The sequence below is a fragment of the Malus domestica genome, chromosome 16 (assembly GCF_042453785.1).
Source record: "Malus domestica chromosome 16, GDT2T_hap1".
Classification (NCBI taxonomy): Eukaryota; Viridiplantae; Streptophyta; class Magnoliopsida; order Rosales; family Rosaceae; genus Malus; species Malus domestica.
In genome coordinates this window covers 38,255,256-38,267,924 of record NC_091676.1, presented here as the reverse complement: position 1 = coordinate 38,267,924, position 12,669 = coordinate 38,255,256, and the positions used below count along the sequence as shown (strand labels likewise).

At 37.7% G+C, this 12,669-nt stretch overlaps 1 protein-coding gene across 1 annotated transcript; it reads left to right on the top strand.

The window, feature by feature from the left end:
* Window positions 1-491: 491 nt before the first annotated feature.
* LOC103444865 (abscisic acid 8'-hydroxylase CYP707A2) lies at window positions 492-3,671 on the top strand. Its single transcript, XM_008383813.4, has 7 exons — window positions 492-836; window positions 969-1,284; window positions 1,587-1,985; window positions 2,112-2,283; window positions 2,401-2,507; window positions 2,627-2,745; window positions 2,944-3,671. The coding sequence occupies exons 1-7, from the start codon at window positions 625-627 to the stop codon at window positions 3,041-3,043; spliced, it is 1,425 nt and encodes a 474-aa protein (XP_008382035.1). The 5' UTR covers window positions 492-624; the 3' UTR covers window positions 3,044-3,671.
* Window positions 3,672-12,669: the final 8,998 nt, after the last annotated feature.

The following is a 12,669-nucleotide window of genomic DNA, read 5'->3' as shown; positions in this document are numbered from 1 at the left end:
ACCCTTCTTGTAAATATAAGAGGCATTCCACTACATAATGATATAAGAAGCACATGAATCTCACTACACGTTATAGCAGACTAGTTCATTTTGAATGCAGTTTTGATACAACATGAGGCGGTTGTGTGCATTTGACAGCCGAATCAAGCAATACTTTAAAACAGAGTCGGAGGGTCCCACAAAAGGCACTGTTAAAATTCAAAATGAAGTGGAGAGTTGTAAAGCTTTCTGGCTAGACCAACCCCAACCCCAACCCCAACCCCAACCCCAACCCCAACCCCTCGGCTTCTGTAAAGCCAAAAAAGAAAAGAAAAAAAAGAAAGAAGAGAGAGTAAAAATAGTAAAACAAGTGAAAGCGTCTGAATGAGCTGGAGGGAGATTCCGTGTGTGGGATTCGAGCTGTAAATGAAAGGAGCACGCCGCACACCTTCTCTATTCCTCTCTTCTTCCTCTCCCAATACCCTATAAATATTCCCACCACTTCACTTGTTTTCTTCACAACACTACTGGTTGTTTTCGTCCCTCTTCTTCTGCTGCTGCTGCTGCTTAATGGTTTTGTAGTTACCAGTCAGTCAGTTCACTACAATTTAATTCATTTCAATTCCAAGAAAAACAAGAAATATAATGGAGCTGAATCTCCTAAACTCCATGTTTTGCATCTTTGCCTTTGTTGTTTTATTCCTCTTTGTCATCAATTCCCTCATCACCAAGCTCTTCACTCCGGTTCGCCGGAAAATCCCACTTCCACCGGGTTCCTTGGGCTGGCCTTACATTGGAGAAACCTTCCAACTCTACTCTCAAAACCCAAATGTCTTCTTTGCCTCAAAACAAAAGAGGTATTTGCTCTTTTAATTCACATCTCGGGCTTTCTTTTTTTTTTTTCTTTTTTCTTTTTCTTTCTAAATTGAGGGACTAGCTAGTTGATTTTATGTACTGATGATATATGTTTTGAACATTTTGATTCATAGGTTTGGGTCAATCTTCAAAACCCACATCTTGGGTTGTCCATGTGTGATGATTTCGAGCCCGGAAGCGGCGAAATTCGTGCTTTCTCGAGCCCATCTGTTCAAGCCAACTTTTCCGGCAAGCAAAGAGAGGATGTTGGGGAAAGAAGCCATCTTTTTCCACCAAGGAGATTATCATGCCAAATTGAGAAAGCTTGTCCTTCGTGCCTTCATGCCGGAAGCCGTCAGAAGTATCATCCCTGACATTGAATCCATTGCCAAAGACTCTCTCAAGTCCTGCCAAGGCCGCTTGATCAACACCTTCCAAGAAATGAAAACGGTGAGTAATTATTGCCACACCCCACTCTCTCAACAGAGCAAAACAGAGAGAATTCGAATTAGAGAGCTGTAAATGTACAGCTCTCGGGAATGTTCTCTAGCCAAATTCTGAATCTAAACTGCTACACATGGCAAAAATCGAGCTGGTAGTCTGACGAGACTGATAGTCACCTCAACTAGTTTGACAAGATTAACAGTCGGCCAAGAGAACATTTTCCTGCCGTGAATTGTTGTGCTGATATAACATTTTTGGTTGACATAATGTTAAATTGTGTACCGATGAATCAACTTTTGGTGGTGCAGTTCACATTCAATGTTGCACTCCTTTCTATATTTGGAAAGGATGAGATTCTGTACAGAGAGGATCTGAAGAGGTGTTACTACATTCTTGAGAAGGGATACAATTCAATGCCCATTAATCTTCCAGGCACACTGTTTCACAAGTCAATGAAAGCAAGGAAGGAGCTTGCTCAGATCTTGGCCAAAATTATATCTAAAAGGAGGCAAAGGATGCAGGTGGAGGAGGAGGAGCATAAGGATCTTCTCGGATCATTCATGGGTGACAACAAAGGCCTCACAGACCAACAAATCGCCGACAACGTAATTGGTGTCATCTTCGCTGCCCGTGACACCACGGCCAGCGTCTTGACTTGGATTGTCAAGTACCTTGGGGAAAACCCAAGTGTGCTTCAAGCTGTCACTGTAAGCTTTCTAATCATCAATTTCTTTTGTTCCATTTTTCTCTTTTGTTTTGTTTTTTTTTTTGTTTTTTTTTTTGGAAGTTCCTTTTTTGGGTTCTAATTTTTTGTAATGGCTGTGATTCTACAGGATGAGCAAGAAGCAATAGTAAGGTCAAAAGAAGAGGAAGAGGATAAAGTTCTTAGTTGGGCAGATACCAAAAAGATGCCCATGACTTGTAGAGTTATTCAGGAGACACTTAGAGTTGCTTCCATTTTATCTTTTACTTTCAGGGAAGCTGTGGAGCATGTTGAATATGAAGGTCAGTAATTACCAAACGAAACATTTATTACTTTTCCTTTTCTATTTTCTTACTTGAAATTACTTTAAACTTAATAATCTGTTGTTTGCTGATGATCAAATATTGATATGTTTTCAGGTTATCTGATACCAAAAGGGTGGAAAGTATTACCACTTTTCAGAAATATTCACCACAGCCCAGAAATCTTTCCTGACCCTGACAAGTTTGATCCTTCCAGATTTGAGGTAAACACCACCATCATCCGCCATAAGTTCATTCTTCATTCAAAATATTGGATACATTGGAGATAGATGCATGTATAGTGGATCTATACTCATGATCTTTATGTTACTGTCTGACACAGGTTGCTCCAAAACCCAATACATACATGCCATTTGGCAGCGGGAACCACTCATGTCCAGGGAATGAATTGGCCAAGCTGGAGATTTTGGTCTTTCTACACCACCTAACAACAAAGTACAGGTGGGTACTTTCACTTATTTGGTAGTTTTGATGCGAGAGGGTAGGCATGCAACTGGCAGTGGCAGCACTGCAGAGCTGCAACCACCACCTCCTCCTCAATTTCTAGAAGTAGAATGTTGTTATATTTATATAAATTAAATAAATTTGTTGATCTGGTTGTGGAGGTGGCTGACATGTTATGTATGTGGCTTTGTGCAGATGGTCTATTGTTGGTGCACAAACTGGCATACAGTATGGCCCTTTTGCTCTTCCCCAAAATGGCCTGCCCATCAGATTATCTCCTAAAACTATCATATAACCCCATAATACTCCCAAAACAGTCCGAGTCCCCAACTTTCAGATCCTGACCCTTCTGGCTGCGACCTGACAAACAAATCAAGAAATATACATTTCACGCACGAGAGAGAGAGAGAGAGCGCGCGCGCTAGACACAAATCTTATGCATGAAGAAACCCACCACCCCAAAGTCCAATTCCTTTTTCGCAAAAGGAGAGATGCGAACGCAAAATAAACAAGTGTGAGGGAAACAAATTATTCATACATCCCCATCACCTCGTCTGCCCAATTTATATCTCAGTATACTTAAAGCCACCGTATATTATGACCACGCTCCGAAAACACCCAAAAGTCAGAGAGGTCAAGATACAGGAAATTAAACATGCTGCTGCAGAGGAAGCCGAGTGTACAAAGAAGAGTATTCATATACCAAAACATGATATGCAAGCCATATCATGTTTTTTTTTTCCTTTTCTTTTTCTTTTTGGCATGCAAGAGATCATGAAGAGGAAAATTCCTCACCCAATGTGACAATTGTATTTAAGTAGGTAGGTGTATTCTAATTTCACAATATTTTTCTTCTTTTTAAAATAATGTAAAGAGCCGCAAGGCAGAAATGAGATTCAAATGAATGGAAATTTTGTTCTGTATATGTATTATTTCAATTCGAACGACTGAGACCAGTATATACTTTGCTTATCATACTTGCTACTAATGGCAACCTAATATGTCACAGCCCGTCCCGAAGATGTGTATTATTTATTTCTCGAGGACGTGAAAGGACGGTTTTATCCTTAGACGTTGAGATTGTAGTGTGTGTGTGTGACTTATTATGAGACTTAGGCCTCGTTTGGTATGTCGTATATAGCATCGGATAGGATTATTAATACGGAGCCGGGTGTTTGGTGAGCTCTCGTATTAAATTGGACCCGGACTAATTTAATCCGATGCGCTTATTTTATACGATGTACGCCCTCTTAATAAACCCGTCCAAAATGAGTGTATAATTTAGTCGGGTCCTTTCTCTCTCGTGTGAACTGGGCTTTCTTTTTCGCTTCCATCGCCGTCTCATTCTCTCGCCGACTACATTCTCCCTGTCTCCTTTGGCTGGCTATGTGCTTGCCATCTCCCCTGGCCAGCTCTGTTCTCCCGGTCTCCTCTCATCGACTCCGTCCTCCTCGGCCGACGCTGATCTCCCCAGCTCTGTTCTCGCTGTTGCCATTTTTTTGGTTTAATTCAGACGCCCACAGAGAGACCAATCGCACCACCACCGCACAAATTCTGAAAGATTTCATTTGGGTTTTAGAACCTTGACTTGGATTCGATGACAAGATTCAAAAATTCGGAAAGATTTCATCTGGGTTTTACGATTTTGCATGTTTCCCCTTTTTTTGTTTTCTGATTGTGATTTAATTTCATTAGTTTCGGGGTATTTTTTGGATTAGTTTCAGATGTACAGAGGGGGAAGATCTGCTTGACGATGCATTTCAATGCCTCTTTAGGCCAATAATTGTAAGGAGATAGAGACTGATGCTGTTAGGGGACAGTGCGGCAGAGAGATCTGGGGAAGACTGAAGAGTTTTTTTTTTTTTTTTTTTAATTGTATTTTAAGTAACTTGATTTAAATAAAAGAAGATTTTGTTTTTTGTTTTACTTTGATCCATTAGGTGGTTGTGAATTTTATTAAGTGTAAAAAAAAAATAAAAAAATAAAAAAAATTCCCCTTGTTTTTATTAATCATCTATTTTTATCTTAAAAATTAATAATACTTTGAATTCTTCTTATTCGGTATAGTACCAAACGCAGTATAAATAATACGGTCGTTAGTCCGATACTGCACCAAACGCCCGATTAATTTAGTCAGTACTATCCGATGGCTATTTATCCTATCCGACTGAAATAGTCAGTACAGTCCGAGCTGCCAAACGAGGCCTTAGAGGTTAATTCCTTGGTTGGTTGGTGACCACGTGGAACTCACACACACAACACTCATCCTCTCTCTTCCTTCCCGTGCTCTCTCTGTCACATCCCCGCCGGGGGCGGATCACTTCCCGGGCCCGCTCCACCACCGTAGCACGATATTGTCTGCTTTGAGCCCCGCCACGCCCTCACGGTTTTGTTTATGGGAACTCACGAGCAACTTCCCAGTGGGCCCGGGAAGTGATCCGCCCCGGGCCGGGATGTGACACTCTCTCTCTCGGACTCTCTCTCTTTCCCTTACGTACGGACAAGCAACAAAGCTCATCTTCAAACACGGATCGACGTTCTAAAGGTGAGATTCTTGTTCCTTGCAAGTCCTTGAGTACGTCTATACCATTCTTAAGACTTGAAACCATGAAAAAACCCGAGAAACCCTAACCCCGATTTTGTGCACTGTTCATGCACACGTAAAACCTTGTGTTTCAGGGAATTCTAAGGACATAGGAGGCTTAAGGAGATCCTCACGAGTCTCGGGGTACTTCGTTGGAAGGATTTGGACGTTGGAGGGCTGAGATCGACGTTTATCTAGGTAAGCTGAGCTATCGAGCTTTCTCGGGAAAAACCTAGTAGATTTTAATCCTTGAAACTTGTATAACGTGATTCTACATGTTATTAGCTTCATTTTGGTACCAATTTCATGAAAAATGGTGAAGAAACGAAGGAGAATAGTGGTTTTGAAGTTTTACCTAAAAACCGGCAAAGTCACTGGCGAACAACGACTCGCCAGAGAAGAAATGAGCATATTCCGTTAAGGTTAACGGAATATGCTAACGCCGTCAGTTAGAATTAACAATTACCGTTGGTTTTAACATAATATTCTGGGGAATATTCCTAACGGTAGTTAGAGAATTCGTCAGGATTCCCTGCGCGTGGCCGCGCGTCTTGCCGTGCACTCGCCGGCGCGTGGGTGGATGAAAAATTAAACTAAAAATTCGGGGATGATCCTTGAGGTTGTGTAGGTCACTGTGGTATATTCATATACCCATTTTGAGCTATGTATGAGAAGTTATTAGCTAGTTTTGTCTATATGCTCTAAAATAACGTTTTTATAGTTAATTCGCATATAGGTGAGACTTATCTCGAGGACGAGTGTATCCAAGGGCGACTCGGGGGCTACGACCCTTCGACATACCAGTGAGTGGGCTTTTGGCTTTCAGTATATATTATATACTTGATATTTTCCCAGAAATATGTGTTTAAATGATAGTATGCCATAAATGCCTTGCATATAAGTTCATAAATTGAACATGAATTGGTATATGATACTTTATATATAATTGTGGTGCTGTGGACGCTCAGGTAAACTCAGGTAAGTTATGTTTGGTTATGTGAATCATCGATGATGTGATATGTGATTGAATAATGTTGAGCTCATAAAATTGTACTTAGGGTGTTTGTGATTTAGCCAGAGTTATGGCACATGCCTGTTTATTATGTCACCTCCCGCACCATATGCTCATATTGGATCCAATTTAGGTGCATAGTTTTGTCGTACATACCTTATTCATGGTTCCGACTCGTAGGTGACTAGCGATTTATCGCCCAGCTATTATGTGAGAGTAGTATTGAGCATGATTATATTACACCCATTATTGTCGTACATACCTTTTTGTTTGGTTCCGACTCTTGTGCAGTATATTGCCGTATAGGTCATTATAGTGACTCCGGCTAGATTGATTTTGAGCTATGAATTCAGCCGTACAAATTATCACAAGGCTTCCAGCTAACATGTTATATTTCTATGAAATTATTCTTACCTGAATTGCTTACTCTGTTATATCTTGGCATGGCATACATATGAATATGATTATGTGAAGCATGAATTGAATTGATATGATTTCATACATATTTATGTAAATGCTTATATCTTGATTCTGGAAAAAATTATACATGTTTTACAGCGAGGGGTTAGATATGTTGATAAATGAAATGATTTTGTAAAACATTTGTTTTTGCCCACTCACGTTTTCTGTTTTGCGCCCCTCCATGTTTTAAGTAAGCTTGTTGTTGGTGGCTTGAGGACGTCAGCAGTTTTGATCTATCTAAATAATAGTAGGACATTCCTGGTACTGTATAACTAGTACTTGTCCTACTGGATTGCACCTAGACTTTTATGCTCTGATTAGGAGTATTTACTTTTGTAACTAACTCCTATCACTTCCGGTTTAGTAGTGCACTCTAGTAATTCGGTTTTTAATTATTCGTATATTTCCTATCATTTTTGCTTCCGCACTGTGTACATGGCTACGTCACTCTTACGTGACGGCCATCATGCCTTGATCTCGGTCGGGGTGTGTCATAATATATGGAAAGAAAATAAATTCATTATTGACACTGTAAGAAAATTATTTTCATGGCTCATTTATGAAAAAGTAGAATAAAAATTATACTTCTTAAGATGCATGATAATTTTTTTATTGAGCGTCAGCAACACAGCTTCAAACAAAAAAACATGTTATCACATGCACTCATAACAAGTGTTATAATTGAAGTAATAGTGATAATTAAAAAAGGAAAACAAAAGAATAATTAACCAAAACAAAAAGGAAAGAGATGGAGAAGAAATGCCAGAAGATACTTTAGATGCATACACATGCTTTTGACTTTGTACATATATCTCTCTCAATTACACCAAGACAGGACCATCAATCATTATAATGTCTTTTGATAGATTTAGACAGCTGTAGTTGCGTAGACAACAGTATATATGAATCAATCATACATGCATACATATAAATACTATATATATATAATGAGAACTTTAACGAAAAGTTCCCGGTATCGTTCTCTTTAAACAAAAACCACATTTTTATACTAAAAAGTCAATCCTAGTACTATTCACTTTACCCTTTATTTTGTCCTTATCATTAAAACTCAAAGTTTTTAAACCATTTTTATTAGTTTTCCTATATATATATATATATGTACACGCACCCCTTATTTCAAGAACTTTGTTCCCCTTGTATGTATAGCAGCTACAGGATGGCATGGCAGACACGATGTGCCATAGAAACGGTTCTCATGGACCTCATTCATTGAATATATGGACTAATATATCAAAAATATCTTTTGGTGCAAATTTACGCCAAGTTTCAAAGTCAACTTAGAAGTCAACAACTGATTATATTGATATTGTCTCTACTTAATTAATCATACAATTTGACATGTATTGATTATTACAAAAAAACATTGGTGCTTTAAATAGTAAAGCTATTTGTTTATAAATACTAATATATTATGTCAAATTTCCAATTTGAATTTGCATTCTTAAACAATTTATTGACAACTTTTAGCTCAGAAGAAGTTTTCTTCAATTTCCTGTGACACTCTAGCTTTAAGAATGTATTATTTTCTTGCTTAGTGTCCTTGACAACATGTTCACGTCTTGATCATTTGTTATATATGACTTAGTATGGAAAAAGGAACTCCAAAAATATGCAGCAAACAGCTCTTTGGACCCAACATACAATGTGTTTGAAACATAAATCTTTCATTGTTTGAGGTATCTTTTTCATAATTCGTGTAAGAAAAACAAAATTTAGCACAAATCTTTATCAATCGTCAATTAGGAATCATAAATAATAGATGAACAGAAGTTTTAGTAAAGCCATCAAATGGTCATGAAAATATCTGTGACTAATTAATATCATATATTTTGCTATTTATATGAATGATCTTTATGGATGAAATAAAATAATGAATGTCCCAAACCCTGAAATCATATTATGTGGTGGTCAAGAAGAATGGTTTGCTCCATACTTATAAATATTACATATATTGCATAGAAAATATCTCAATAACATAGTCCTGAAGGCTGGTATTGACATTCCCAACGTCTAAAGAAAACTATTAACATGGAACTCTTGGATAGATTCTCTCATACAATTAAGTTTTATTTTTAGTGCGTTACAATTCAATAAATGTTTGCCTCGTATTTGAAAAGTGCACTATCAGTTAATAAATAATTATTGTGGTTGCAATAATACCGTCGTCTTCAGTCTTGACGGATTTGTACCTACAAAACAATCAACACCTTTGATCAAGGCCAAATCCACACATGCATCACGGGGGAAACTAGTGTAGCTGGAGTATTTATAGGGAGGTGGCCGGCAATAAGGTTAGAGTTTTGCCCTACACATGGTGGCTTCCCATTGACTAGGTTGTGTAGGATGGATGAGGAAAGAATAATTCCAATATATTAATTATGAGATAATATCGTGGAATTATCATGCAAGTATCATTGACTAATGGTGATGAAGATTCCTTACTTGTTTGAGTTAACCTTCAATCGGGAATGTATTAAAGATAAGATTTGGTGATTAATCCTATCTTTAAATGCCTTTGACTTTTCCATGCCACGAACATGAGAGCTTGGTGTAGTCATAGTTAGATGCTCAAGCCTCCATGGATGTTGAGCTATGCATATGAATATTTGTGGGCCCTTCTCATTTAGTGAAGATAATCTTGTCTTCTTCAGAAAAAAATTTCATGTGTCGTCTTCTGGATTTTTAGGATTATTTTTTGCTCCACGAATGCCCCACATTTGTTAGGTTGCACTCGAAAAAGGCAGTAAGTGTAGAAATCCCAAGACGAGTAGGTGAGTAGATAGTTATTTCCTGATTTGATGTAGGTTATCCACTTTGATTTGCAGTTTAAGTCTTCTAGGAAATAGAATCCAACTGCCTATAGAATTTATTTAGTTCTACCTTAATTAGGGGATTAAATTAACCTATAGAGCAATTTTCTTCCAAACAAGAAAGAGGAAAAATTAAAACCACTATCATATCTTCTTCTTCTTCTTCAAAAAAAAAAAAAAAACGAAAATAAAAAGAAAAAAAAGAGAGAAAATTAGAGGTATTGTCCCCCTCCTCTAATTTCACGTGATGAAGTTTTTTGTTGCTTTTCTGACCTAAATTTCATTGCGTAAACACTATTGTGCTACAAAACTTTGTATTTCGTCGAGAAAACTTTTGCGCCTTGAACTTTGCCCGAGTACAACGGGGCGACCAAGTTTTCGTTGCCCAAAGTTTTAGTGACGAATTTACATGTTGCGTGACGAATGGTATTTTGTTGGGAAAACACTTTTATGTAGTAGTGTGAATATGAGTGTAGGTGCTATAGCACAACAATTGACTTTTCCTTAAGGGGCAATGTTAGGAGACAATCTATTTAAAGTATAATTTTGAAAGCATATGACGTGGTTGTTGATGATTCAATTATTACTTAAGTATTGATTAATGTTCTTATTTTCTATTGGTGACATATCACCTTGTTTGCAAATATGATTAAAAAATGGAAACTTTAACGAAAAACTCCCAGTACTGTTCACTTTAACAAAAAACCACATTTTTACACTAAAAAGTCAATCCTGGTACTATTCATTTTACCCTTTATTTTGTCCTTATCGTTAAAACTCAAAGTTTTCAAGCCATTTTCATTAGTTTTCCTTAAAACAAATTTGTCTGCCTAGCATTACTCTTTCCTTAAAGACCTCCAATTTTGTGATCTAGTCAAAATAGAGTTTAAAGTTGTCATCATTCTGAGATGATCTCAGGTTAATATGCTTTGAAGAATTAAAAGCTTGACCTCTTCGGCACTCAATTAAGGTATACACATGTCATGCATAGCATACATCTTTAAAACATGGTATTAGTTAAATATTAGAGTGCGGGACAAATAAGATTACAAAATAGTAAGAATAATATTTTTAAGAAACTAACCCTAACCTTAAAAGGTAATAAGAATATTATTAAATAAACAAGAATGCCGAAACGGCTACAAAACCCCACTAAGCTACATTGTGACTAACTTACTCTTGACACACCCCGACCGAAGTCAAGACATGCTGGCCATCACGTGTGATGCGGGAGGAAGACTCGGAGAAAACAATTTGAAACCATTAATATGCTTTGGAATAACAAAGGTTTTGTATGTTAATTACTTAGGAATTTGTTAAGTTATTTTGGGAGTTGTAAGGGTGTCATGGAAACTTGAGGTCTATTAATTTGTAAACGCTTATAAATATTGTACTAGAGAGCCTTGAATGGTAGATTGGAATGAATTAAAATATATTTTGCGTTGTGCAATTGAAGTGAGTGATTTCTCCTTCCCCAATCAAGCATTTGGCTTGGTCGTGTGAGCGAATCCACGATTAGCGACGTGAGCGAGCTCCGTTGCCCCTGGTTGAGTGATTCCCAGGTTATCTATCCCTCGTCTTTTCGAGACCCTTGGTCTTTCCTGCATCAAGTGGCATCAGAGCAGGTTTTCCATTGCGTATGAAGATCATGGGTGAGATTTTCCATCCGTTTGAAAATCAATTGGTTGAAGAGACTAGCTCGGTCGATTGGAATTCGCCGCCAATTTATGACAAGTACGTTGCTAATGACGAAGAAGTCAATGAGAACTTTGTTGATTGGAGTTCTACACCAATCTTTGACGAGAAAAATGATTATTACAAGTATTTGATTTTAGTGGCTAATCAAGAGTGTTGTAGGCAACTTGAGGTCACTTGTTCTCCATATTGGGATTCTGCCCCAATTTTTGTTGAATGCCATGTAGACGCAGGTAAGAGTTCATGGGTTGAACAACGATGTGGACAACTTACAAAGAATGTGAAGCCTCTTGCATTCTGTTTTCATGATTATATTTGGGATGAATTCATTAATCGTGCTTTGGTTAAGAGAAAATGCTTGGATAAGGAACTACCTTTTGCTCATTATTGGAGTTTTCTTTTCTCATTCATGAGTATTTACGGTTTCCTAGAAGTAATAAGTTTGGAAGCCTATATGCATCACAATTCTTTTGGAAGAAAAAGGGGATCAGTCTATACACGATGGAAACAAAAAATATATTATGAACTTTGTGCTCTTTGCAATGTTGTACGAATTGTGATTATCTTACTAAAATCTCTACTATGGGAAGCATTGGTTGGGCATCCGAAAGATTGAGGAAGAGCAAATGAAATTCAAGGTTGAATTTTCTTCGAGAAGAGGAGAATGATGCGGGAGGAAGACTTGGAGAAAACAATTTGAAACCATTAATATGCTTTGGAATAACAATGGTTTTGTATTTTAATTACTTAGGAATTTGTTAAGTTATTTTGGGAGTTGTAAGGGTGTCATGGAAACTTGAGGTCTATTAATTTGTAAACGCTTATAAATATTGTACTAGAGAGCCTTGAATGGTAGATTGGAATGAATTAAAATATATTTTGCGTTGTGCAATTGAAGTGAGTGATTTCTCCTTCCCCAATCAAGCATTTGGCTTGGTCGTGTGAGCGAATCCACAATTAGCGACGTGAGCGAGCTCCGTTGCCCCTGGTTGAGTGATTCCTAGGTTATCTATCCCTCGTCTTTTTGAGACCCTTGGTCTTTCCTGCATCAACGTGAGGGTGACGTAGCCAAGTGCGCAACAAAAGTGCATACAATAATAAGAAAATGCGAATAAATAAAAATCAACTAAAACTTAGCTATACTAAAGATAATACTAAGTGTGAGGAAGTAACCCAGTCAAGCTACAAATGTTTCAGAGCATAGACATCACAAGTGCAGTCAAACTGAACAAGTACTAATTATACAAACTAGGGAGAAAAAAAATCCCTACACTTATTTATGGAAATGTTAGAACCGCGGGGAAGTCCTCGTGAGCAACCAAGGATGATTAGCTACC

Excerpts from the sequence above, each read along its gene's own strand:
- LOC103444865 (XM_008383813.4), top strand. The coding sequence starts at position 625 with ATGGAGCTGAATCTCCTAAACTCCATGTTTTGCATCTTTGCCTTTGTT. Across the intron at positions 837-968 it reads TTTGCCTCAAAACAAAAGAG|GTTTGGGTCAATCTTCAAAA; the intron begins GTATTTGCTCTT and ends TTTGATTCATAG. Across the intron at positions 2,284-2,400 it reads GGAGCATGTTGAATATGAAG|GTTATCTGATACCAAAAGGG; the intron begins GTCAGTAATTAC and ends ATATGTTTTCAG.